This window comes from Drosophila takahashii, chromosome 2R, assembly GCF_030179915.1.
Source record: "Drosophila takahashii strain IR98-3 E-12201 chromosome 2R, DtakHiC1v2, whole genome shotgun sequence".
Taxonomy (NCBI): domain Eukaryota; kingdom Metazoa; phylum Arthropoda; class Insecta; order Diptera; family Drosophilidae; genus Drosophila; species Drosophila takahashii.
Genome location: NC_091679.1, coordinates 35,815,838 through 35,841,018, shown reverse-complemented (window position 1 = coordinate 35,841,018; position 25,181 = coordinate 35,815,838). Strand labels below are relative to the sequence as shown.

The following is a 25,181-nucleotide window of genomic DNA, read 5'->3' as shown; positions in this document are numbered from 1 at the left end:
GCTTGGGTCCCAGAAAATTCGGGGGATTTTTTTAAGTAAGAAAATTTGTCATCTGTCGGAATTATGTTAAAATATGTGGCCCAGCTAAAAGGTTTTGTCAAGCTAAACACCTAAGCTATCGACCGACATTATATTACATTTAAAAGAAGATGATTTAAAACAAATAATCTTTTGACAAATTTTAGCATTTTTCATAAGGGGTTACATTATGATTTTAAAAAAATAATGTTGAAAACTAAAGATTTTTGTAAGTTTTGTTTTGAACTTCATATTTGGAAAATTTGTTGATTAGTTTTGGACAAAATTCAGATTTTTTTAAAGAAAATTAGGATTGAATATTTGTTTATATCTTGTGTTTTATCTTGCTTTTTGACAAAGTAGTAATTTTTGGAAGAAAAAAAAAGAATTAAATAAGCAGTCTGGTAAACAAATAAATTTATAATTAATGTAATTAGTCAAGTCATTAGTAATTAGTCAAAATATTTTGTAAAACGTGATTTCTCCCAAATTGAAACATTAAACTGGTATTTCCGAAACCAATAGCTTTCAGTACAAGGTGCATTCGGTTATTTTTCACTCCTCGCTTGCATGTGACTGACCTATCCTGCACTCGTTATTATCGAAACGATGATGAGTATGCCCCATTATCAAAGTGAAAATTAATTGTTAATTGCTCAGGATCACATTAAAAAGCAGTTAATTCATCAATGAGCCAGCTGCACCCCCCGAAAAACAACAGACGCGTCCACGAGCCGCGCATATAAACAACGTGCTCAATGCACCCGATGACGTAGACAGATTCGGTTCCAATCTGGGCAAGAAATCCAAGTCCAGTCCTAAGGACAGACCTGGCATTCCTGCCGTCAATTGTGGCCAATTTACGGTCCAGCAACTGGAGCTGTAGCCTAGATCAGACAGTGACTCCAATAACTCAGCTCGCCATGTGTGGGATTGCATGTGGAGCGAGCAAGGGATCACAGCAGCTGTACCAGCTAGAGAGGTACACTGTGGAAAATAAATGGGTAATCTAATAGTGTCTAACCAATTTTTTCTTGAAAAACTATGATGCCTTAGTCAAACGCCCTGTAGATCGTACTATGTTATATCCTCAATTGTTAGATTCCATTAATAATAATATGTATAAGCTCATATGCTAGGTTAAGTTTTGAAACCATGATAAATAAGTAAATACAAAGATTGCTTAATAATTAAATTAATTAAATTTTAAGGAAACTTTAAACTCTGAAAAGCGGCCTTTAATTAATACTTATAGATAAACAAAAAGGTTTCTTTTAGTGCACTTCTTCCTTCACTTACTGCCCACTTTCAAGCGGGCCACAGTGAAGCCTCTGCCCTGACTTTTATCTTGCTTTGTCTGCGGCTATGCATCATAAACGAGTCTGCTTTCCTGTTCCTATCCCGTCCTGACCTGTCCCGTTCTGTCCACACAAATCTCCGCACTCCCACAGACCCTGGATCTGGATGTGGATATGAATCTGGATGGCTGGCTGTCGTTGCTGGTTATGCAAATTCCGATTACGAAGCTTTATCGCCGCCAGAATCGCAGATCTCGGGCCCAGCAGCTGTCGAGCTGTCATCCCGTCGAGTTGCGTCGCGAGCGAGCCAATAAAGATCTCTGTTTTGACAGTTTGCACGTTTATTGGACCTGGAATGCCCCCCGATCCCCCAAAAGTCTACCACCAGATGCCCAGGTCGCTGAATAGCTCCTCGGTGGTGGGCAGCTCAAAGTCCTCGTTGACCCACTCGGATCGCTTCTTGTTGTTGGGGTTCGTTTGGTCGGTGGCTCCGTACTCCTTGCGATAGCCCACGTCCTCGCGCAGATCCTCCTCGTCGTACTCCTCATCGTCTTCCACTGCCTCCAGGGAGCTGCTCATGTTGGTCCTACGCTTCGGCGGAGCCATTGGCACACCCTTCTCGCCCAGCATACGCTGCATGTTCCCAATTTCATCCACTTGCTGTGCTGGTGGCGGTGGCTTCTCCTCCGTCGAGGGTTCCTCGGGGGCTTTTTCTGGATAAACCGCCACCGGGGAGGAGGCCAATCTCACAATTCGGTCGAAAAGGGTGGCAAAGTGTCGCCTAAAGCGGCTGTAATCAAAACTGTCCCGAGTCCCAGCGTTTGCATCCAGTAGTCCATGAGTGGACGTGGATTTTGAGCGAGTCAGCGGCCCAAAATGATGCAGCATATCAATGCCGGGCGCCATCGATTCCTCCCAACTCTATTGTAATTATCTAAGTTATATTTACAAATATTCCACATTTAATTTTAGATTCACTTGCCAGTTCTGTCCAGTCCTCGATGGGCACACTTAGCACTGAGTTTACCACATTGACCACGCGCTCCTCCAGGTTCAGGGCATGAATAATCCATTTGGCTAAAGCCACGGCGCAATTCAGGTCGCAGCGCTGCCTGAAATCGATAAAAATAATTGGAAGGATAGACAATCAGTTAGGAGCGTTACCCTGTAGGAGAGTAATCACAATAGCAATATTGTTATGTAAAAAATTTTAAAATATATATTTCTTAATTCAATCTAAACTTTCAAGTTTTGTTAAAAAAAAAACTGTAAAAATAAAACTGTAATTTTTTAATTCTTAGATGAATTATCTTCAATTTCACGAGTTTACCTAATTAATAATAACTAGCTGAACCATAGTATTATTATTAAATGTAATAAACAAATAAAAGAATATACCCTTAATCCTTAAACCTACGCTGGGTATAAAAATGTCAATTATTTGAATGGGTTTAGGGGTGGTAGCCGTGTCAAAATAGAAATGACTTAATGGATGGTAATTATAAAACCTACTTGCGTTCGTCCCGCCTAATCTCCACTAGCTTGTCGCCCTCCAGGATCAGTTGGTCGTAGTTGGACTCGATTTGCATGGTGAGGGCCTCCTTAGGCTCACCATCCGATTGCTCCTGCAGTTGGCGCTGAAGGGTCTTGAACTGCTGCCAGAGATCCTCCAGTTGATCCTGTAGATAGATAGCGATAAAAATAGATATAACTAATACCTAACAAGAAAGGAAGCTACCTTCGGCCAGCCGAAGCTTATATACCTTTGCAGATTCAGCGTTTCTATTTTTGAATTTTGTTTTTAAAGAGTCAAGAATTAAAACGCCTACTGCCTACAAAGTAACAATGAATTTTCTTATATATCTTTGAATATTCCTATGGGAGTCTTAAGATATAGTGGTCCGATTCGGCTCGCTCCGACATATGTACTACCTGCAATAGAAAGAAGACTTTCGGGAAAGTTTCATCGCGATATCTTTAAAACTGAGAGACTAGTTCGCATAGAAACGGACAGACGGACAGACGGACCGACGGACAGACGGACAGACGGACAGACGGACATGGCTAGATCGACTCGTCTAGTGATGCTGATCAAGAATATATATACTTTATGTGGTCGGAAACGTCTCCTTCACTGACTGAAATTATAATACCCTCTACAAGGGTATAAAAATAGCTTTTCTACCGTTTGCTTCCTGATGCTCTGCTGGGTTTCGTGGTGGACATCAACCCGATGCAGGATGGGCTGGGCGGGTAGAAAGGGAGCCGCCATCAGGCGTTCCACACAACGATTGAGGACTCCGCGCTTCGGCTTCTTCTTGTCCATCTTGATCAGACCCGCCGAACTGTCCAGCTGGAGTGTCCTCTCCACAATCCTCTCCAGAATCATGGCAAAGGTCTCCACGTAGTCGGACTGTATGCGAAAGCGATTCGAGTTCTTGGCGGCCACCACAGTGATTATTTCACTCTGCTTCTCGAGACCCGGACAGAGAAGTTGGAGGCCCAGAGCATGGGCATCGCTCTGCTCCTCCAGAAACTCCCCGAAGAAGGTGGCCAGCTTGGGGGTCACATGGCGACTGGTGATGCTGTAGGTCAGCTTGATCCCAGCCGCCTTTTGGGGCTGACAGACGCGATAGAAGATGGAAAGGGGTAGATTGGCGCTCTGCTGGATGACCCGTGGAATGCCCTAGAGAGGATTTGGATGAGGATTACCGCTTTGTAACTATATACCTACTCACCCTGGTACTCAAAAAAGAGGCCACCACTTCCACCTTTGTGCTATGGACATGTAACAATTCGGCAATGTAAAAGTCCAACTGGAACTCCTTACTTGTGCCCGCTTTCACATCCACGAAGCTCACGGTTTCCTGACTGCAACGAATGCCATTTGGCATCTGGAACACCAGCTGCAGCTCGGCCAGCTCCGCCTTGATCTTGCAGCGCAGGAGACCCTTGGCCGAAGGCAACTCCTTGACCGCCACATCCGCTGGAACATCCAGTAGCAGGGTATCCAGATCATCGACAGCCTCTGTTTGGATGCTGAAACTCAGACGCACTTGGTCAGCAGCCTGCTGGTTGAGGGCATCCATGTCCCGCACATCCACCGCCTCCTTGATCTCGTCCTCCAGCTGCTGCAGCTCCTTGTGCGCCTGGGCGAAACTCAACTCATCCAGGTTCAAGGGTTGCACCTGGAACTGGAAGGGATCGGCTCCGAGGTAGCCCACCTCGAGCTGTCCCTTGGCGCCAAGTGTTACAATCCCTCCAGCTAGATTCTGGACATTGGAGCGTTGTATGGCCACCGGAGCGGGCGATTGATTTGGCCACTGTGCCGCCCAAATGATGTTGGCCTCCTCATACAAGTGCAACTTGGAGGAGTCCGAGATGATGGCGGTAATGAGGCGGGCTCCGGGCTCTAGGAATTGAATCCTGGTTAATCAGGGATTTATAAATGAACTTGGAAGAACGGCTCACCCCAGTAGTATCCCACCACAAAGCTGGTAAAACATTTGGGAGCATAGTCGAGCTTCAGCATAAAGTTGAATTTTCCATTGTCGTCCAGTGAAATGAAATTACGTTCACCCAGGATCATGATGTAAGAGCAGTTCCTAAATGTTACATAATATTTACGTAGGTCGTTTTAACATTATTTAAGATCAATTTTAATTTGATATGGGGCTAGGTAAATTTGACCTGGTCGAAAAGAGTATTTCATGTAAAAATGATATGCGTTTTGCATGACCTGAAATTTACATGTCCATATCGATTTTACGTTAACATGCTTATTTTTATACTCACTCCTTCACTTGAACCACCCGCATATCGACAATGCCCTCGCCGACGCACTGCGTCCAGGTGGGTTGGTAGCTGCTCTTGGTGACCAGCGAGTGGGACAGATCCTGGTAGCTAAAGCACTGCAGATCCCAGGTGGCGCTGAACCGAAAGAAGCTATCGGTGCGCTCGCAATAGGCGACTGGAGCGGGCAGAGCCCGGTAGCCTGGGAATCGACACTCGTAGGAGATGCCATCCTGCTCGTAGAAGGTCAAGGTGCCATCCAGATGGACCACACAGAAGAACTCTCGACCCTTCACCTGCCCAAAGTGACCTTGGCAAAGGCCGAACGAGACGCGCTGGAACTTGTGCTCCGCCTGCACCTGGAGACGTAACTGGGCACCATGCTCCGCCAGGCCGCCGATTGCCAGGACATTATAAATAATTATGGCGTTGGGCAGTAGGACGCCCAACTGATTGGCGTTCTCATTGCGAACATTTCTGCGGGACAAGGGCAGTGGTCATGGAATATCCACCTCCATTTTTATACCCTCCAAACTCACCCGCTAAACTTGCCAGCATAAAGCCCGATAATCGGAGCCACCATCTGGGTCTCCAGCAGCAAATCGGTGGCATCGTAGCCCCTGCGGTGCGGATAGTAGATACTCAGCTGACCCGTCTGGGAGCCCACAATAATGTAGTCCTTCTCCTGCGACTCTAGGCCAAAGCGGGCGCACAGCAGACTGGCCACATCGTATTCCTCGCCGGGATCGGAGCATTGGGCGGACCACCAGCTGCAGACATTGAACAGCGACATGTTGCAACTGATTTCTGGAACCACTGGACTCCAATTCAGAGTTAGTTCAAGTTGTTGTGGTATAAAAGGGAAAAAGGTTTCCATGGAAACCAAATAACTTCCGCTAATACGGCAACAATAAGGGTAGTCACATCTTAAATTATTGTGTTTTTACATATTTTCTTTATTTGCATTTGATCATTATACTAGGGCATAAGTTAATTGTAAATAAAAACTAAATTTCTATAGGTATTTATTTATGTAGTTTCTGATAGATCTGAATTAGATTTACGAATGTACATACTGCTCTACGGGAATATAGGGCTGAGACCTTAGTTAACTACGATTTACAGGTTGAATCTAAAGCGGTTAGCCTAAAAACTAGGCACTCTTCAATTCGGTAAAACTAAGATCGTAATGTGAAAGATTACAATTAATCGCTATATCTATCAGTAAGATTATTAATACGACGGCCACGCCTTGAGCTGATTGAAGCGATCATCGTCGTCATCATGTTCAGCGTCTCACTCTCTTCAGCTCAACATCCTCCAGAGCGGTTCGCTCATGGCTGCAAAACCAATCGACAGAAAGTGAGATCAATTTAGCAATGACTGGCTGATTGACTGGACTGACTGATTGAATGCATGAGGATCGGCGTGGGATGAGCTATTGAAATTTGTTCGATCTTGAAACTCGAAAGGATCAGATTGATAGGCTTTTGACTGAGTTGGAGGTGTTTGATTTTGTGGTGGTTGTGTTTGGGTTTGAATCTGAATTGGTGTGTTGTAGGTGGCGGTGGCGGTGGCGATGGAGGTGATGCTCGAGATACTCCGCCGGTGTCGTGGTCCGGCGGTCCTGCTCGAGCGTTATTCTTTCTCGCTGCGAATCAGGATCTTTTTCTGCACCAGCTTGCGTACCTGTTGCGTTGTGGGCTGCGATATTCCGCCCTGTTGCTGCTGTTGTTGCTGCTGCTGCTGCTGCTGCTGCAGACTGCCCACCGTGGGCAGTGTGGTGGTCGTCTGCGTGATGGTCATCACCTCCGCCGGCCCAGCAGTGGGTCCTGCAATGCTCGTGTGCTGCTGCTGCTGTTGCTGCTGCACAACAGCTAGGAGATTGCCGCCGGCGGTGGTCTGCAAACGCACAGGACTGGCGTTCTGTCGCTGATTATGCTGCAGTGCAGCAATCAGCTGGGTAGTCTGACCTCCAGCTCCTCCAGAGGCGGCCACCTTCAGGGCATTGGCGATGCTCGGACCAGCGACATGGGTGCGCAGATTTCCGGCAGCCAAGGCCTGAGCGGATGCAGCTGAAACCACCTAAAAAAGAAGAAATCCAGTTAAATTATAGATCAAAAGGATTTCTTAATAAGCTGACCCACCTGAATTGTCTGACGCTGGTTGGCCTGAGAAGCCACCGACACGGGAATCACCCGCCCCACGCTCGTCTTACCCAACACCAGATTGGTGGTTGCCAAGGTGCCCTGCTGGCCACTCCGCATCACCTGCTGGATCTGCTGCACAGTCACCGAATTCGGCAGAGCCTTGGTGTTCTGGATGTGCAGGAGTTGCGCCTGTACACTGTTTCCACCTCCAACCTTTTGCTGATGCTGCTGTTGTTGCTGCTGACCGGCAACTGTGGGCAATGTGCCGCCGCCGCCGGAGACAGTAACTCCCTGCTGCTGTTGCTGCTGCTGCTGGGTCGTCGTCGTCACTATGTTGGTGGCCGTGGGCTGACCACTGGCACTGACCAGCTGCGTCATCCGGCTGATCTTGCGCGGCATCGTCAGCTGCTGTTGCATCTGCAGGTGACGCATTTGATTGGGCATGGTCACCTTGATTTGGCTGCCCGGTTTCAACTGGGGCAGGGTCATGTTCACGCTTCCCGTTTGGACAGAGGGATTTGTCGCGGACACAGTGACCCCGCCGGCATTAACACTACTTCCGCTGGCCGCCGCCGCCGTAGAAGCTTTGACCAGGGAGGCGATCTGCTGCTGGGTAACCTGCTGCGGCTGACCGGCCACAGGCAGTTGACCCTGCTGCTGTTGCTGCTGGGCAGTCGTGGTGGTGAACAGAGCTCCCGAGGCCTGTTGAGCCTTTTGGGCGGCCAGAATATTGTGCCGCTTAACGAGGAGCATATCTCCGGCTCCAGTGGTGGTGGTCGTTCCATCGGCGGAAACCACTTGGCGCTGGAGTTGCTGCTTTCCGGCCGCCATTTGCTTGATGAACTGCGTCCTGGCCTGGCCATGCATCTGCACACTGCTCACCACGTTGCCCGCCTGCACGGTGGTTGAGGTACCAGGCATTCCAGAGACAGACACCTTTTGGCTGGTCACATGGGCGGTCATGTTGCTAGCCTGGATTATCGTTCCTCCAGCCTGCACCAGATTAGCAGTGGCTCCGCCGGAGCCGCCTGCTCCTCCGCCCTGCACCCCCTGAGCCGTCGTCTGCAGCACCTTCAAGCTGCGCTGGCGGTAGAGCTGGATGTGTGCGCCTCCCGACTGCTGGGTGCCCGGAATCACCGTCGTCTTTCCACCCTGCTGCAGGGCGCTCACCGGAATTCCCTTTGTGGTCACCAGCTGGGTGGTCTGATTGGCCGGAGACGTGGGTACAGCTGCCAAACGGAGCTGAGTCGGGAACTGGGCGGGACTCACGCCCTGTCCCAAATTCGGCATGGATACAATCGACTGACCACCGGCTGTGGTGCGCTGTTGCAGGGTATTCCCTGCAGCGGTGGACACAATCCGCTGGCCACGCAACATGGCCGTGTTCAGAGTGGTTACAGCCGTGGTCTGGTGCTGCTGTTGCTGCTGACTGGCAGTGGTGGTCAGCACAGTGCCCACCGTGGGCAGAGTGCTGACGGAAACCACCTGCGGCAGCGATTGCGTCTGGACAATGCTTCCCAGCTGCGGCGAACTGTTCACCGGCAGCGTCTGCGATGAGATGGACACGATCTGGGCACCGGAGCCGATCTGAGGTTGCACCACCGCCGGAAGAGTCTGCACCGGAGTCGTTAGGACGACACTAACACTGGACTGGCCACCCGAAGCGGCCGCCGATTGCTGAGCCAACTGTTGCAACTGACCCGCCGTCAGGCTGGAGGATGTGCCCACTATAGTCTTGACCAGCTGTTGGGTGGTGGTCTGTCCCGCCTGGCCAGGATGCGTACGCAACTGCTGCTGCGGTTGGTGCAGCAGAATGGCCGTCTGCTGACCGGGTGAGACATTCGAACTGGTCAAGTGCTGGATCTGCAGCTGTTGCAATTGACCAGCGGCTGGCACGGCGACCGTTGTTGTGGTGCTGGGTTGCTGCTGTTGCTGCTGCTGCACCAGCTCCACGGTCTGCTGAACGGGCAGCGACTGTTGAACGCTTGGAACAGTGGGCAGTTGTTGCTGCACCACCTGCTGCTGCTGCTGTTGCACCTGCTGCACCACTTGTTGCGGCTGCTGTTGCTGCTGTGGCGGAGGTGGTGCAGGTTGTTGCTGCTGCTGTTGCACCACTCCAACGCCACCCGAAGGCTGCGACATCTGCTGTCCTCGCTGCTTCTCCCTAATCTTATTCGCCTTCATGGCCGCAATGTTCTGCGGCGGCACAGGTTGATCGTAGTTCTGGATACCGAACTCCTGCAACACCTCCATGTGCTTGGGATTCATCAGGCTGGGAGCACTAAACTGGCGCTTCGGAGGCGGCGCCTTCTTCAGGTAAGCCGTCTTTATGCTGTCGAAGCGGGAGCGCATTGTCTTGTAGAACGACGCGTTGTTATCGCTCACATACAGCTGGGTGGTACGCAAATATCGCAGTGGACTCTTCAGGTACTCGGTGCGCAGCGTGGGCTTGGACTTCTTTTGCTTCTTGGGACTCTCCACCACCTTGCCCTCCTCGCGCGGCTGAATGTGCGTCTCGTATCGCCAGCGGCACTGCCTCGCCGAGCGGTAGGTCTTCGAGCAGAAGTTCACCATCTCGGAGACGAGATCCCAGTTGGGCGTTTGGCCAGGTGAGAGCAGCATCAGGCTGCACGGCAGTCCCTGCAGATTCACCAGCACGTGCAGAATGGCCATGTCCTCGAAGACGCACCACTCAGCCATGGCCTCCGGTTCGGTAAGCGGTTTAGTCGGCAGTTGGGGCTTCAGGCCCGGAATCGGCATGTTCGGCTTGAAGCTTCCGCGGAATCGCTGGCTCTTCAGCTCGCGACGCAGACGAGCCAGCTGGGGAGTTGGACGATCGAACAGAGATCTGGGTGGCACGTAGTTGTCCTCCCGGCGCATTTTATTGGGCCTTCTGCTGCCATCGTACCCGGCATCCGTCCGCGAACGCTTGTGCTCCTTGCGCACATAAACTGGCGGCAGATCCATCTCCGCAATGGGTTCCAGCTCGTACATGAACGACAGCGAATAGTCGATATAGATATCATTGTCGTTATCCTGCGGCGGCGTGGGCGGACACCACATCTAATCAGGGGATCACAAAGGATTAGCACTATGATCTCAGGGTTATCAAACAACCGCTCCAACTTACCGGCATCTGTTCCATGGAGTTGCGCGATATCCAGACCTGGACCAGATCGAAGCCAAGAAAGTTAAAGAAAAGAATAAACGTTCCACATTATTTTCAAGATATAGCAACTCTGTTTTGGTGTTGGCTTAGGAACTATATTTAATTCAGCGAATTGCATTCGAAAATTATGAAATTGATGGCGTTGTAGCTTTCATTCCGAACAATTTTTATCTTTCGTACGGCGCTTGGGAGGTGAAATTACAATTTACAATTACAATGGTAAGAATAATACTAATTGAGATAATTGGATAGTAATTGCGACACCAAAACAGAATTCTACATTTGTTTACAGAAAATAACATTTTACAGTCTTTGGATGATTTCCGCTTATTCTTTTCCAACTTCTTTTTCTTTGGGGCAACGCACGAAATTAGTCCGTAAATAAAAACCACAACGTCTTTTAGTTTTGTTTCAGATTTTGCTTTGTTTCTGCTTTTATAGGTTTTATCTTGTTACACATGGATTTTTATACTTTTTAAAGCATACGAAATGAGTTGTTTTATTGGTTAGTCAATCTATGCTCATAGTCTTTAGATTGTTAATGATTCGTTTAAGTTAGAGTACAAAATAAATTATAGAATGCAAAAATATTTAACAATTATCATAGTGTATACCTATTCTTACGATCTAATGCAGTTTTTGGGAAAAGAGTGTTTTTGTTCTGCTTTCTCGATTGGATTTTTGACAAACATATTTTAACAACAACAATCGAGGATGTGGTAATTTGGATGCTTACAGTCGAGTGCTGGATACTTGGAGTCTTCTAGATACCTCTATGTACAATCTGAGATGTCTTACAACGCTAACCCAGAAGTTGTGAACTCCCCGGTGAACTATATCTACGCTATCTTCTACTCTATATCCAGGCGCTATAGCCCTGACCGCATTAAGTTGAATTTGTTATCCTAGACTCTCGCATTGGTTCCGCCGCCTAACTAACTTAGCTCATATGATAGAAGGAAACTCGTTACAGTCTATAAATACTCGTTTTGTATCAATTGGCAGCAGCCACCTGGCAGAAGTAACAGCGCAGGGGAAGGACCCGTCTCCCAACAGAGAATTCGTCGCCCACTAAAACGCACACAGCACGCACAGCTGATAATACTGACTGCGGGATGAGAATGCAAATCATCACCTGGTTGCCCCGCTCGAGGAGGCATTTGCTCCTGAAACACCACTGGCTGAAGCCGAGGAGCCTGAGCTTGCCGCAGTCGCAGGAGTGGATCGAAGCATCACCCGCGGGGACTTGTTTATCCAGCGATGCAAGGTGTTGACATTGCTAAGGGACTTGTTATTAGTGTCCTCTTTCTTCGTCAGCAACCGCTGGGCCACCCTTCGCCTCGGTTCGCTCTGAGACTCCTTGGGCGTGGACTCGGTTCGCGGGGTCTTTTTTACGCTCCTATTGGCGCTGCTTCTGTTCAATAGATTTGCCACGGGACTCATGTCCAGGGTCCACAGATTTATCTTCACCGAGCCCCGCGACCTCGTACGTGGCGTGTGTCCCACAGCTTCGCTCTCATCACTCTTCTCCGAATTCTGCGGCTGCTCCTTGGCCTCCGCTTTGCCCTCATGATGAAGCTCATCCGTGTCCGACTCATCGCTCACATTGTAGTAAGTGGAGCTAGTCATGGTGGTGTCCTGCACCTGAGCGTGTGCATCCCAGCCATCTAAGCTGCCGGCTTCCTCTTCTTCTGCAGTGCCATCGCCCGCTGTGCCATAGGTGGAGCTCGATCTGACATCCGCCTCTGAGTTCTCGGTGTCAACCTCAACCATTTCCTCTTCTTCGGCTTCTTCCTCGTCGTTGGTCTGCGATTCTGTTTGTGTGGTCTCTTCCTCAAGTGCCGAGCCAGCTGTCTCCTCCTCCTCCTCTTCCGCATTGGCATCAGCTTCCTCGTCCTCGGTATCTTCTTCAGACTCCTGCTGTTCATCTTCATCCTCCTCCTCCTCTTCATCCTGGTCACTGTCATCATTCATGTGTTTCAAGGGAGCTGCAATTGTAGCTCTCCTCTCCAGCAGTTTTCTGCGCGTGGCGGCCACTGAAGCACTGTCTCCTCGCCCCCGCTTGGGTGGGGTTGTCTTGACACTGTTGCTGGGTGCCACATTGGATTTAAGAGGCGTCTTAAGCATCTTGCTCATGGCAATATTAGCCGACTGCCTTTTGGGACGCTCCTCGATGACCAAGGAGCAGTCCTCCAGAGCAGATGCGGCTGCAGATGCAGCCAAAGCTGTGCGTGTTGTCTTTCTAGTGGGCGGTGTGAGGACATTGGCCAAGTTGACCGCGCCCAGCGAGTGGAGACGGGTGTGCCGCTGAACAGGCGTTGCGGCAACTGAAGCCTTGCCTCCCGTTGCTGACCTCTTGCTGTTACTATTGCTTCGGCTGCTGCTGCTAACCCCCACCCCTGTCCTCTTCCCTGTTCCTGTGCCCGAACCCACGGGAGCACTGGAATTGTGGCTGTTCTGGCGATTACCCCGAATCGGAACCGATCTTCTATTCTTGCTGTTGCTACTGTTACTATGGCTACTGATACTCCTCGTCAGCTTCTGAGCTGAATTGCTGCGATTTACCCTCACCGATGGTCGCTTATTGGAAGTGGAATCTTGTTTGTTATTAACCTGATTACTCGAATCCTTGCGACTGTAGGTGAGCATCTCCTCGGGCTCCGATTCCTGCTTGAGCAGCTCCTCCTCCTTGTGCATGGCCGCCAGCCGATTGGCCTCCCACTCGCGTTTCTGGGCCTCCAGCTCGGCCTCCGCCGCTCGCAATTGTTCCGCTGTCCACGCTGCTCCAGTGGCTTCCACAAAGCGCATGGCATAACGCTCGATGGGTGAGAGCTGAGAAAGAGGATAGAAATTCTTAGTATGTTGGGTACTTATAAAGTCTTAAACAATATAATTAATTTAAAAATGTCAGACATTGAGTGATACAATCGTGGCGTGGGTTATATCGCCTCAACTATGTCTGAAGGTCTGATCCCCAAAGGGTGGTTGCTCTTGGCATCTCTCGCTTCATTGAAACCGAATAAAAATACGAATTCAATTTAAATTGCAAAAGATGCCATAACTAACACCAGTTAAAAAAGAAAACTTATTGCATCTTACAATGTTAGACTTTGAGTGATACAATCGTGGCGTGGGTTAGGTCGCCTCAACTATGTCTGAAGGTCTACTCCACGAATGAAATTTTCTCTAAGCAATTCTCGCTTCACCGAAATCGCAAACAAATGCAAAGTTTCAGTATTAAATGCAGAAACTGCCACAATTCCCAGAGAGACTCTTTAAATGTTTAAGTCAATTTGACTATCACTGATTCAATCCCCAAATTAACTCACCTGTTTGACCAGGTTCTGCATCTCCAGATCGGCCTTGCTGAGCTCCACTTGTGCACCTCCTTCCGCATTTGCCTCTTCCGTGGCAATGGGAATGTTCTCGTCGAACTCGGCCAGATCCGCGGCCACCTCGGCCTTGGCTGTCTTTGTGGCCTGCACATCCTGCTCGTCCTCGGCGGCGGCCAAAGCGTGCTCGAAGGCGCGCAGCGACTGCTTCTCCGTCTCCACAACCGTCGTTGGCGTGTCCACAAGCGTAGTCGTGGCCACAATGTTAGCCTTGTCTTCCGTTTTCTCCTGGCTACTCTCGTCCTGCTCGCTCTGCTCCATCGTAAAGAGATCCTTGATGGTGGAACTCTTGAAGAATGTGGTGGTAAAGTTGCCACCCTCGATGGCCATGTCGGTGAGCATTCGCTTTTGGTTCGCCTTCTTGAGGATGTTTACCTCTATGGTTCTTTCGGAGACAAGTCGGTAGATGTGCACATCTCGTGTCTGTCCAATGCGATGACAACGATCCTGGGCCTGCGCATCCATGGTGGGATTCCAGTCCGAGTCGTAGAAGATCACAGTATCGGCACCAGTCAAATTGATGCCCACTCCACCGGACCGCGTGGAGAGGATGAAGCAGAAGACTCGTTTGTCCCCGTTAAAACGCTCCATTAGAATTTGTCGCTGTTCCACCCGAGTGGAACCATCCAAACGCAAATAGATGTGGCCGTGGTAGTTGAGGAAGGCTTCCAGAACATCCAACATCTTGGTCATCTGGGTGAATATCAGTACACGATGCCCCTCAGCCTTCAGTTGCCGCAGCAAACGATCCATGGTCTGCAGCTTGCCGCAGTCGTACTGGATGAGACGCGGATCTGGGAACTGAGTGGTCATTGCCGAAATGATTGGATGCAGCAAGGCCAGCTTTGGCAGGAGGGCCTGACCTACAGTGCTATCAATTTCGCGCTCGTACTGCCAGTGCGTCGATGCTAGATTTTGCACATAGCGACGGATTCGCGGCGCACACACAGGAGGAACGTAGATCACAAAATTGGCAAACAGTGGCGTGAGACTCGCACATCTTTCTTCGAAGCTCTTGAGCAAATGGTTCAATGACCAACCATCTCGGTGCGACATTGCCGTGCAGCAATTGGAGTAGCCACGTGTCTGCCAGGTGGATCGCTTTAAAGATCGAGTTGCCTGCATACAACGTTGAATGGCTCCGCGACAATCCTCGCCGTAAATGGGAGTGGCATCGGTACGCCGCCGATTTATCATGGCCATACGCTTAAGCGAAGCCAATCGCTGCTCCTTGCGCATCTGAATCAGCTCCTGCACCTTGTAGGGATCCTCGGTCTCAGTTTCTTCCTCCGGCTCAGTTTTTCCATTGGCAATGCTTTGCTTTTGTGCTGTGCTCTTTACATGTGAGGCCAAATCTTTAACAATGGGATCCCTTACTAGTTGCTGTGCAGACGAAGGGGCCGCAGTTACTGTTGTTCCCGAAATCGTCGTGGCCGACAAGGCTGTTGTTTTGCTTGTCAACGTCAGACGGGCTCCAGCTGCTCCCGAATTCGTCGCCGGTGTGAGGTAGAAAAATGGCTTTCCGTCTTGCATCGTCTTTGCCACTTTGGCGGGCGTTGGTGCATTTATTTGCGAGCGTGCGCCTAGCAACTTGGAGTTGCTAAGCACACTTAAGGCGCCAGTGGGAGAAGAGGCTGCCGTGGATGACGCTGTGGTCACCACACTGTTAATCACCACCGGTTTCAAAGCCATATTCACAGGGTTAATGGAGGCACTGACCCGTTTGAGAACCCTCCCACTTGGCAGCAAACTGCGCATTGGCACAATCTTTGACCCCTCCAAACGCATGGCAGGACTTGCTCCTATCTTCACCGCATTTAACTTGATGCGCTGCGCCAGCTCCGCACTGCGCACTCGGATGTGAAAGCGGTATTTGCCGTTGGGACAACGGGGTGCAGGCTGGGGAGCTGTATCGATTTCCTCGATAAACTTGCGAGGCGGGGCGAGCAGGCGGGATTTGTGCGAAACGTAGGCGGTCATAGTTTGCTCCAGATGCAACAGCAAAAGGTTCACAGTCTCGAGATTGATTTGCTGCAAGAAAAAAACCAAATTAGTTCATGTATTCATCTCACATGCTATCTAGAAAAAGTTCTAGTGATTAATCGAATCAGACAAATGCCTCGCAAATGCGAACATCCTGGGAAAAGTTTACGACTCTCTCCAAAATAGATTAAGCCCAACTATCAGTGACAGTTTAACATCATTTTCAAACAAATCAAAATAAAAAATAATTATTTAACTCACCGTGAACGGATCATACTCCATGATGTCGCAGACGAGACGCGGCGTGTGGAATGTAATGCCCTCCATTTGAAATGGCGAGATGGTGGGTCTCACCTCGAACATGTTCGGGTGGTTGCACACCTTTCGCAGCTGCATCAGAACATTAATAACGCTCAGCAAGTTGCCGGTTTGCAGAGTTTCCCTAGTTCTGTAGGAGAAACATAATTTAGATTAGTTATATATCCATCAATAGAGATAAAATTTAAACTTACTTGGCGCGACTCATGAAATCCTCGTACAGATAGCGCTGGCGATTCGACAGACGGCACATGACCACATGCTCATACTTCTTTGGCATTTGTTTTTCCACCTCCTTCTTGAGGCGACGAAGTAGGAACGGGCGAATCACCTGTAGGGAAAAACAAGAGCAATATGCTAATTACTGCGCATTTAGTTTGCAACTACAGGGAATATTTTAAAAGGGCTCTCGTGTTAGGGGCGTTTTCAATGTGAGCAACTTGGTTAGTTCTTGGCCACATGGATAAGACGCATCTCCTTGATCTGGCAAACTAACAAATTGTCATCACACGAGGCTATGTTTTAATGTGACACAGAGTGCATTTGCGTAACCGGGACCAAATCAAGACATAAGTCTTAGAAAAATACTGTTCACAATGTAAACGGATTAAAGTTATTAAACTAAAATCACTTGCAATTGTGAGGATTGTTTTAGCACACAACTACGATTTTCAAGAGCATTTAACAGGCTTTCAAGAAAACGCTTTTAGGTGCAAAAGAAATACTAAAGATTTAATGATGTAAGATGCGTTTTCAATGTAATCAGCCTGATCGGCATAATCACATGGATAAGACGCATCCCCTTGATATAGCAAACTAACAAATTGTCATCACATGTGGTTAAAATCAACGTGACACAGAGTGCATTTGCCTAACCTAAGTCAAAACAAGATTTTGAAGGATTTTCAGGATGTTCACAATGTAAACGGATTTAAGTTAGAAAACTAAAATCACTTGCTATTGTGATGATTGCTCTGGCACACAACTACGATTTTCAAGAGCATTTAACAGGCTTTCAAGAAAACGCTTTTAGGTGCAAAAGAAATACTGTATTTCTGATTCTGTAAGATGCGTTTTCAATGTAATTAGCCTAATTGGCATAATCACATGGATAAGACGCATCCCCTTAATATAGCAAACTAACAAATTGTCATCACATGTGGTTCAATTCAACGTGACACAGAGTGCATTTGCCTAAACTAAGTCAAAACCAGATTTTGTAATCTTATTGAGGATGTTCACAATGTAAACGGATTAAAATTAGAAAACTGAAATCACTTGCTATTGTGAGGATTGCTTTGGCACACAACTACGATTTTCAAGAGCATTTAACAGGCTTTCAAGAAAACGCTTTTAGGTGCAAAAGAAATACTATATTTTTTTTCTTCTGTAAGATGGGTTTTCAATGTAATTAGCCTAATCAGCATAATCACATGGATAAGACGCATCCCCTTGATATAGCAAATTAACAAATTGTCATCACATGTGGTTTAATTCAATGTGACACAGAGTGCATTTGCCTAACCTAAGTCAAAACCAGATTTTGTAATCTTATTGAGAATGTTCACAATGTAAACGGATTTAAGTTTAAAAAACTAAAATCACTTGCTATTGTGAGGATTGCTCTGGCACACAACTACGATTTTCAAGAGCATTTAACAGGCTGACAAGAAAACGCTTTTAGGTGCAAAAGAAATATTATATTTTTGATGGTGTAAGGGGATGTTCACAATGTAAACGGATCAAAGTTATGAAAAACTAATATCACTTGCTATTGTGAGATTGCTCTTGCACACAACTACGATTTTCAAGAGCATTTAACAGGCTTGCAAGAAAACGCTTTTAGGTGCTAAATAACTAAAGACAATAAATTTTTAAATTATTGATATGCTTACCTTGTGCAAACGCGTTATCAAAGTCTCGTTGTACTCCAAGTTGCCTTCAATCATGCCCGTCATTGGGTTGGAGAACCACTCCTTAAACTCGCGGTGCGATGAGAACACATATGGCATGAGGAAGTGCATCAAGGACCACAGCTCCATCAGATCGTTCTGCAGTGGGGTTCCAGTCAACAGCAGGCGTCTATAAAATTAGAAAAGAATACTTATTAAATCCACTCGTATTAAAGGCATCTTGGTTATTTGTATCGAAACAAGGCCACAAGCATTCTAGGGCTGGATTAGCATGCTCTGGTTTAGTATGCGGCATTATAGCGAATTTAATTTTAGCACCTAAGCGTAGTCGCCATGCTAGTTTAGCAATCGCATGGTTACTGATTTACGGTGCTGGCAGGCAAGCTAAGCTAATAACCATTACTCACCTCTCTGTGGAAAAGTTAAGTAGCAGTTGCCATCGTTGGGACTTGAAGTTCTTAATATTCTGCGCCTCATCCAGGATGAGGTACTTCCACTTTTTGCGGCGAAAGCTCTGTTGATCCTGCACCACCAGCTTGTAGGACGTGATGCACACATGGAAAGCATTCGGCTTTGTCCAGCCCACGCGCTTCAGCTTGCGCTCCTTTTGGGAGCCGTAGTAGGTGAGTATTTTGAAGCCGGGACACCACTTCTTGAACTCCATTTCCCAGTTGAGCATCACAGACGAGGGGACCACAATGAGGTGAGGTCCCCAGTTGCCCCTGGCGCAGGCGAGGTGCGCCAACAGAGCGATGGTTTGGATGGTCTTGCCCAGACCCATCTCGTCGGCCAAAATGCCGTTTAGCTTGCGCTCGTTCATGGTGACCAGCCAATCGAGTCCGATGTGCTGATACTCACGCAGCGAGTGCTTGAGCAGGAAGGGCACTGGCGTAACCACATTGGTGGAGGACAAGGTGTTACCCTTGGGCTGAAGACTTTCGGCTAAGGCGGCAGCATCGTTTAGCATGTCGTCCTTGTTGCCGCTTGCTCCTGCGGCGGTTCCACTGCCGACAGCTCCACCAGTTGCATCGGCATCCGTCAGCAGACTTTTAAGGCCGTCTTCCGCTTCGTCCTGCTCCTCCATATCCGTATCAGTTTTAATAGTCGACAGATCTTCTTCATCCTCAGTGGCCTCCTCTTCGCTTTCGTCGGTGGAATCATCAACAGCCGTCGAGTCATCATCCGAGTCCAGCTCAGGGCCACGCGGCGTCAATTTCCGTCGCTTTGGACTGGGAGGCTGGTCACTAGCTCTCGCGGACTTGTATTTCGCCAGCAACTGCTCCACCGAGAGATCATTGTCGGCCTCCAGCTCATCGATCTCTTTTTTGTGGTCGATCTCCTGCTCGGCCTCTTCCTGCTTGCTAATGGTATTCTCGTCATCATCGCTGGCTTCCTTTGCCTCGAACTCACTATCATCGCTGTCGTCAGGCGTTTCGGTTTTTATAGCAGAGCTCTGCTCCTCCTTCATGAGCTTATCACGATTCTCCAGATAGCCAGGCGGCAGATCGTTGAGGAAGTCATCAAAGTCCATCTCAGACTCCTTTGCCAGAGCCGTCACCTCATCCTTGACATCGGCTGCTTCTTCTTCGGCCTTGGCAATGGTCTCCTCATCGTCCTCGGAGCCCGATTCAGGTCGGAAGTCATCTAGAAACAGACGAAACATTTTAATTAGCATTTGTTTTAAGTTAGAGATACTAGATATCAAGGAGGTAACAAAGCATCAGGCAAATGCCTCGCAAATGCGACCATCCTAGGGTAACATTAAAGTGTTCAAAAATAGACCACAACAACGTTTCAGTGTGTAGTTTATCATCAAGTGCTAAGTTCTTCTAATCTACTAGGATATCATGTCAAAGGATAACTCACCATCGGACTCTCGTTTCGGCGATGTTAGGCGGCTAGAGTTTAGACTCGGCGTGTCCGCCACACTCTTGTTCATTCCCTCGGCCAACTGCTGCGAGAACTTCTCCGTCTGGTCGACAATAAAGCTGAGATGCTGATCCAGAGCCTGCTTGCGCTTCTCCTCGATCTTAGTTTGGTGCTTGTACTCGACCAGCTTCTCGACATTCGACCAAAAGCTCTTCACTTCGCGCGCAATGAAGGAGGCCACTCGCTTCAGCTGCAGCTCCTGGGCCTTTTCCGCCCTCTGGGCAGCGGTGGCCTTGTCCTGGAAATACTTCTGCACCATCTTGGCGCACTTCTTGGCCGCGTTCTTCTTCCACTTGCGCTCCTGGGCAAAGTCAGCCGCCAGCCAGACCATCTCCTCGAGGAGGTAGTCCCAGTGCGCCTTGGGTCGGCTGGGCTCCTGCAGCTTGGGCAAGCGCCGCTCAGTCCATAATCCCTCTCGCTGTAGCTCCGATATGCGCTGCATCACGTACACCTCCTGCTTGGCCTTGAACGAGAACTCCTGCGCCGCGCTGGTTGGCGTGCCAGAGCCTCCGGCCAACGCGGGGCTGAGCAGGCTGCCGGAAGTGGGAGTGCCGGGCGTGAGGGCTCCGCTGCCGCCCAGCGCGGCCGGGCCATTGCCCGTGTAGAGCGGTGTGGGTGTTCCGCTTCCTCCTCCTCCAGATGCCGCAGAGGATCCAGCATTTTGTCCTTGAGGGCGACGTAGCGCCGTAGATCCCACCGGTAACAGCGGAGTGCCACCTTGGAAAAGAAGTCAACAGGCGATCGATTAGCAAATTAATTACTTAGTTACAGGATGAAGGTAAAAGATCAACTCTTGGCATGCTGGAAAGTGCATCAAGTACGAAAGAGCTACCAGGAAAGCAATAATGGTTGAATGGAGTAGAATAAACATGAGAATCGTTTGCGAATCGGTTGCTAAACGAAAGATGTGGGAACTGCATGCAAACTTAGTCTTAGTGTGGAGCCCGAATTCAATGCGGCAACTGGGCTAAACATAGCTGCCACATGGATAAGCGAAGCGCCGCCTTATTCTGGCAAGCTTACAAATTGTCATCACATGAGGCTGGATATATCGATGTGACACAGAGTGCGCTTGCCTCTTCCGCCCGAGTTAGAGATTCAGATTGGAATACTTAAGTGAGCCCAGCTTAAATTGGACCTGATTCATTCGTGGATCCAGGTCATTTGCAGCTGCGACGGCTGCTCTGGCACACATCTACGATTTTCGAGAGCATTTAACGGGCTGGCAAGAAAACGCTTTTCGGTGCGGAATATAACTAGACTAAAGCTAATGATGAGTGGCATGTGGTGACAAAAAGCCCGATGAGTCCTAAAGTTCGACGCGTTTTCTAGTTTACTAAGTATGCTTAAGTACGCTAACTTGCTTACAAATCAACGCAATCAATATAACGATACATTCATCAATTATTTATCAATTCAAACTGAAATCAAAGTATTAAGCAGGTTTACCAATCAAAACTAAGGGCATAAACACCAATTCTAGAAAACAATTTACAAATTGAACAGATAATCTTTATGCACATCAATCAATGCACTACATTGCTTGGCAAATGATAAAATGCTTCAATAGTTAACACACAAACTGGTTTAAATAAGAATGGAATCAAAACGAAAAGAATTTTAGCTGTGAAAGATTTTTGATATTTTTTTTTTGTTTTTTGTTGTTTGCGAACGATAAGCACCTGGCACCAAAGGTACAGAAGGATTTCCTACGGCAGCAGGAGGAGCGGGAATTTGACCGAAGACCATACCGTGACGACCTCCTAAAGGTCTACCGGGTATGTGACCTATATTATAACGATAACGATACAATTATGGTGAGTTGAGTGTGTGCGTTATAGGAGGATGTAGGCAGCATTAATGTGGGAACAGAAATCGGATAAATAAATAAGTTTGTAAATAATAATCAGCAGTACGGGGTATGTTATGTAGTTATGCTTGTGTTTTAGTAGGTGTGTGTATGTGATGTAAACTAACAAAATAATCTTTGCATTTTGTGAGTTTAGTTTGCTTTTCTTGTGTAATGTATTAGTAATGCACAATAGTTGGCGGCCACAATATTATATTGGTTTTTTTTAGTGCAGGACGTGCGTTGGCAGCTGGCGCGGTTTTAGTTTTAGTTTCAGTTTCGGAGTTACAGGAGTTGGTATGCAGTTGGCTAAAGTTTTTGCATCGATTTTACATTTTAAATTTGGCATAAGTATAGGGACGAACATAATAATTTGAAACAACGAAAAATACAATTTTGTTTGGTCGAAACGAACACAACAGAAACACAAAAGTCTTCATAACAATGAGAGAGATCGGAGCACGCGATCGGGAACACGGTGAGTTTACCTTGTTGCGTTAGCTGGACAACGGCAGCGGGTAGCTTCGTCGAAATGGCCACCGGTGTGGCTCCAACGGCTGGGATTTTGATCTCCGCCTCCAGTGGCAGGACATTACCACTGGCCTCGACCGAAATTCCAGTTGATGTGGTTGCAGTTGCTGCTGTGCTGCTTGCTGTTGTTGCGGGAGTTGGGGTTGTGTTGCTGCCAATCTTGCTTGGCACTTGAGATTGCTGTAAGGAGAAACATCTGAGTAAATACAAGCGCAATCTAGATGGCCATACAAAAAATATCTTTGTTTCATTCAGACAAATGCCTCGCTACTGCGAACATCCCTTTAAATACGCCAAAATCAATCAAAAATAGATCGATAAAGGCACTCAGTTTGATTTGAACATCATAATGGTTGGTAAAGGTATGTATTTCTTTTAAGATTCCTACCGTTTTCACAGTGTTATTGCTGATGTTGCCATCCAATGGTGCTGCTGATGTCGTTCCTGTGCTGATCCCGCTGACCACTGGCGACTCGGCAGCGGCTGACTGCTGGGTGGTATATTTCTGGGTCTGGTTTTGGGCCGCAGCTGCTGCTGATGTGCTCGGCTTATCCTCGTGTATCAGCTGATCTATACGATTCGCATTGCTGTAGCTAATGAACTGCGGGGTTGGTGTCTTCTTGCGCCACGCGGGGTAGTCCATCATACTGCCGCCGTTTTGTAGGTAAAAGTATTCGGACACATTTTCAAGATGCCTTTGGAAAAGTGGGGAATTGTTTTAGCTATGTGAAGTGATAGAGCTTGAAGCAGAAAACTCACCGCTCCTTAAGATTACGCAAGATCTGCAATTTCTGCTGGAGTATGCGCTTCTTCAGGGCATTCAGGTCCTGCAGACCCGTCGACGAATGCCCGCCGACCTCGCTGCTGGAGGCCACTGATGCTGGGAGCAGGGAGCCCACAATGTTGCTACTCCCGGCTGTTCCAACAATGCTCGTGGCGCTCGTCCTTTCCTCGTTGTTGTTGTCCAAACGCTGACGCTTGGCCTGGGGCGGTGAAACGGAGGATTCTATGGTGCTGGCGGGTGCTACTGCTGCTGCTGCTGCCGTTGCCTCTGTCGTTTGCTGTTGTTGTTGCGGCAAGGGCGACAGCGGCACAGGCAGCTGCGCACTGGCCAGTTGCTTCTGCTTGCTACTGCTGCTGGCGATTCCCTTGGCTTGGGTCGCAATATGATGGTGATGGCGGGTGGCCGGCAAGGCTGCTCCTGCTGATCCTGATCCTGGCGTGCACGTAGTGGTCTTGGCTGTGGCAACTGAAATTTCCGTTGAATGTGGAGTTACGCGGTCTGGCACAGCAGGAGGGGCCGGGCTGAGCCCTTCTTGCCCCCCTCCTGCTGAATTACCTTCATTCATGTTTGAGACATCTGCAAGAAACAACAACAACAACAGAGAGCCATGTGAGTTCCCAGTATTATTTTGAAGTGACAGCGGTTGGCGGGAAAAAAGATAGGGCACATGGTCCGATGCTGCAGCCCTGGTCAGACCTTAGAACCCATTCTATTTGCACAGACGCCTACGATTTTACTATCCGCACTGCGTAATATCCATTGTCAAATGGACAAATAAAAGAATAGTCATCTTAGCAAAAAAAAATGCTTATCACACCGAATGCACCCCTCGAAAACCGGGCAAATGCAACCCTGCGTTCGGGGATTTTCCACGCCTCGCCAGACACTCGCGTTTTCCCTCTTCCGCAGGGGCAGCATGGAAAACCCATATTTTCCGCACAATATTTTCCATTGTCCGCATGGTTTTCAAAATTTTCACCAGATTTCCACGCTCAAAATAAGCACGTCACACACACACAGCGGCATACCAGCCCCCGGCTGCCAGAGCGAGACGACTATACGCAGCGCCATGGCGGCGTCGCTTCCGTGTGTTGGTGTGCGCGTCGATTCTCCGCGCGGCAGACATTTTTTTTCTTAAATTTTTCACTTCTTTTTCGTACCTCAGACGGGGAAAATTTTAATCACAAGACTCCACCATCTCTGCCAGGCATCCGGGCTGGAAAACGGGGCGAATGCGTCGTGGAAGCTGGGCCGCACTCGTTGGTTCGCACTCGAAACCAAAATTCTTGCACATTTATATTTTAATGTGCGCGAGCACGTCTGCTCGTGTTAAAAATTTAAGAAAATTGGTATAACCGTTCAGAAATCCAGCAATAGCTAGTGTTACCCTTTTAAAGTGCTGCTGAAATGCCAAATTGTTATCGATTATTTTTTAGAGATGTCACTGATGAATTTCATAGAAAAAAAATTTCAAGCGATAGTGTTGCCCATTTTACTAATTTTTATAATTGTATTGGTATAAGGGGGATTCCCTAAACTGTTGAATTGTTGAAAATTCAACAAAAAATTTCAGCAATTAAGGGAACGACCCAAAATGGTTCCTGTTGAATTTTCAAACAGCTGTTATTTGTTGAAAAATTTCACGGAACTTAAAGCATGTAAAATTTGATTTATTATTGCTAGTTACTGTCTAAAAGTGTTACCAAGGTAAAAAGAACCACAAATATGCTTTCTAAGTTTATTTTAAAATAAATAATCCGTACTGGTGATACTAAAATGTTACAGAGCTGCCACGACTTTTAAAAAAAGGTGACAACTCTGGCTTTTCAGCAATTCAACAAAATTTTCAACAGCCCCGAGGCTGATGAATTGCTGAAATTTCTGAAAGTTGACTTTGTATGGAACAGCTGATTAACAGCTGATCAAAATTCAACAATTCAGCAATTCAACAGTTTAGGGAATCCCCCTATAATAATTATATTAGGAATAATTATTTGGGGCCTAAATTCACCTCTGGTTTAGTAACAGGAATACTCCTTCTGAGTCGCAAACAAA

The 25,181-nt window shown here is 48.0% G+C and overlaps 2 protein-coding genes and 15 non-coding genes across 19 annotated transcripts; all 17 read right to left on the bottom strand.

Moving 5' to 3' along the window:
* Positions 1-1,429: 1,429 nt before the first annotated feature.
* BBS9 (Bardet-Biedl syndrome 9) lies at positions 1,430-5,912 on the bottom strand. Its single transcript, XM_017152329.3, has 8 exons — positions 5,648-5,912; positions 5,112-5,585; positions 4,788-4,921; positions 4,055-4,728; positions 3,502-4,002; positions 2,829-2,995; positions 2,299-2,428; positions 1,430-2,237 (listed from the first exon to the last, which is right to left on the bottom strand). The coding sequence occupies exons 1-8, from the start codon at positions 5,899-5,901 to the stop codon at positions 1,695-1,697; spliced, it is 2,877 nt and encodes a 958-aa protein (XP_017007818.2). The 5' UTR covers positions 5,902-5,912; the 3' UTR covers positions 1,430-1,694.
* Positions 5,913-6,035: 123 nt separating this feature from the next.
* dom (domino helicase) lies at positions 6,036-24,518 on the bottom strand. 3 transcript variants are annotated; one of them, XM_070214158.1, is made up of 16 exons: positions 24,287-24,518; positions 23,102-23,702; positions 22,731-23,037; positions 22,300-22,522; positions 21,645-21,749; positions 19,900-20,679; positions 18,441-19,677; positions 18,016-18,202; positions 16,315-16,451; positions 16,064-16,250; positions 13,757-15,850; positions 13,041-13,259; positions 10,389-10,424; positions 7,256-10,321; positions 6,798-7,193; positions 6,036-6,448 (listed from the first exon to the last, which is right to left on the bottom strand). In XM_070214158.1, the coding sequence occupies exons 2-16, from the start codon at positions 23,689-23,691 to the stop codon at positions 6,443-6,445; spliced, it is 9,570 nt and encodes a 3,189-aa protein (XP_070070259.1). In that variant the 5' UTR covers positions 23,692-23,702; positions 24,287-24,518; the 3' UTR covers positions 6,036-6,442. The 3 variants fall into 3 exon arrangements, with proteins under 3 accessions (XP_070070259.1, XP_070070260.1, XP_070070261.1); XM_070214159.1 differs by lacking the exon at positions 21,645-21,749 and having other exon boundaries at positions 6,036-7,193; XM_070214160.1 differs by lacking the exons at positions 18,441-19,677; positions 19,900-20,679; positions 21,645-21,749; ... (2 more) ...; positions 23,102-23,702; positions 24,287-24,518 and having other exon boundaries at positions 6,036-7,193; positions 16,315-16,477; positions 18,016-18,139.
* On the bottom strand, positions 15,920-16,029 carry LOC123002751 (small nucleolar RNA Me28S-Am2589). Its single transcript, XR_006412283.1, has one exon. It is a non-coding gene; the product is annotated as a small nucleolar RNA Me28S-Am2589 (small nucleolar RNA).
* LOC123002759 (small nucleolar RNA psi18S-841/snoR66) lies at positions 16,530-16,668 on the bottom strand. Its single transcript, XR_006412291.1, has one exon. It is a non-coding gene; the product is annotated as a small nucleolar RNA psi18S-841/snoR66 (small nucleolar RNA).
* Positions 16,706-16,835, bottom strand: LOC123002764 (small nucleolar RNA psi28S-3316). The gene has a single exon (XR_006412296.1). It is a non-coding gene; the product is annotated as a small nucleolar RNA psi28S-3316 (small nucleolar RNA).
* Positions 16,856-16,992, bottom strand: LOC123002760 (small nucleolar RNA psi18S-841/snoR66). Its single transcript, XR_006412292.1, has one exon. It is a non-coding gene; the product is annotated as a small nucleolar RNA psi18S-841/snoR66 (small nucleolar RNA).
* LOC123002763 (small nucleolar RNA psi28S-3316) lies at positions 17,029-17,158 on the bottom strand. The gene has a single exon (XR_006412295.1). It is a non-coding gene; the product is annotated as a small nucleolar RNA psi28S-3316 (small nucleolar RNA).
* LOC123002761 (small nucleolar RNA psi18S-841/snoR66) lies at positions 17,179-17,315 on the bottom strand. Its single transcript, XR_006412293.1, has one exon. It is a non-coding gene; the product is annotated as a small nucleolar RNA psi18S-841/snoR66 (small nucleolar RNA).
* LOC123002767 (small nucleolar RNA psi28S-3316) lies at positions 17,353-17,482 on the bottom strand. Its single transcript, XR_006412299.1, has one exon. It is a non-coding gene; the product is annotated as a small nucleolar RNA psi28S-3316 (small nucleolar RNA).
* LOC123002758 (small nucleolar RNA psi18S-841/snoR66) lies at positions 17,505-17,641 on the bottom strand. The gene has a single exon (XR_006412290.1). It is a non-coding gene; the product is annotated as a small nucleolar RNA psi18S-841/snoR66 (small nucleolar RNA).
* On the bottom strand, positions 17,679-17,809 carry LOC123002762 (small nucleolar RNA psi28S-3316). Its single transcript, XR_006412294.1, has one exon. It is a non-coding gene; the product is annotated as a small nucleolar RNA psi28S-3316 (small nucleolar RNA).
* On the bottom strand, positions 17,841-17,971 carry LOC123002765 (small nucleolar RNA psi28S-3316). The gene has a single exon (XR_006412297.1). It is a non-coding gene; the product is annotated as a small nucleolar RNA psi28S-3316 (small nucleolar RNA).
* LOC138912818 (small nucleolar RNA psi28S-3378) lies at positions 18,262-18,407 on the bottom strand. The gene has a single exon (XR_011418375.1). It is a non-coding gene; the product is annotated as a small nucleolar RNA psi28S-3378 (small nucleolar RNA).
* LOC123002752 (small nucleolar RNA Me28S-Am2589) lies at positions 19,747-19,855 on the bottom strand. The gene has a single exon (XR_006412284.1). It is a non-coding gene; the product is annotated as a small nucleolar RNA Me28S-Am2589 (small nucleolar RNA).
* LOC123002757 (small nucleolar RNA psi18S-841/snoR66) lies at positions 20,895-21,039 on the bottom strand. Its single transcript, XR_006412289.1, has one exon. It is a non-coding gene; the product is annotated as a small nucleolar RNA psi18S-841/snoR66 (small nucleolar RNA).
* LOC123002768 (small nucleolar RNA psi28S-3316) lies at positions 21,077-21,210 on the bottom strand. The gene has a single exon (XR_006412300.1). It is a non-coding gene; the product is annotated as a small nucleolar RNA psi28S-3316 (small nucleolar RNA).
* LOC123002753 (small nucleolar RNA Me28S-Am2589) lies at positions 22,587-22,696 on the bottom strand. The gene has a single exon (XR_006412285.1). It is a non-coding gene; the product is annotated as a small nucleolar RNA Me28S-Am2589 (small nucleolar RNA).
* Positions 24,519-25,181: the final 663 nt, after the last annotated feature.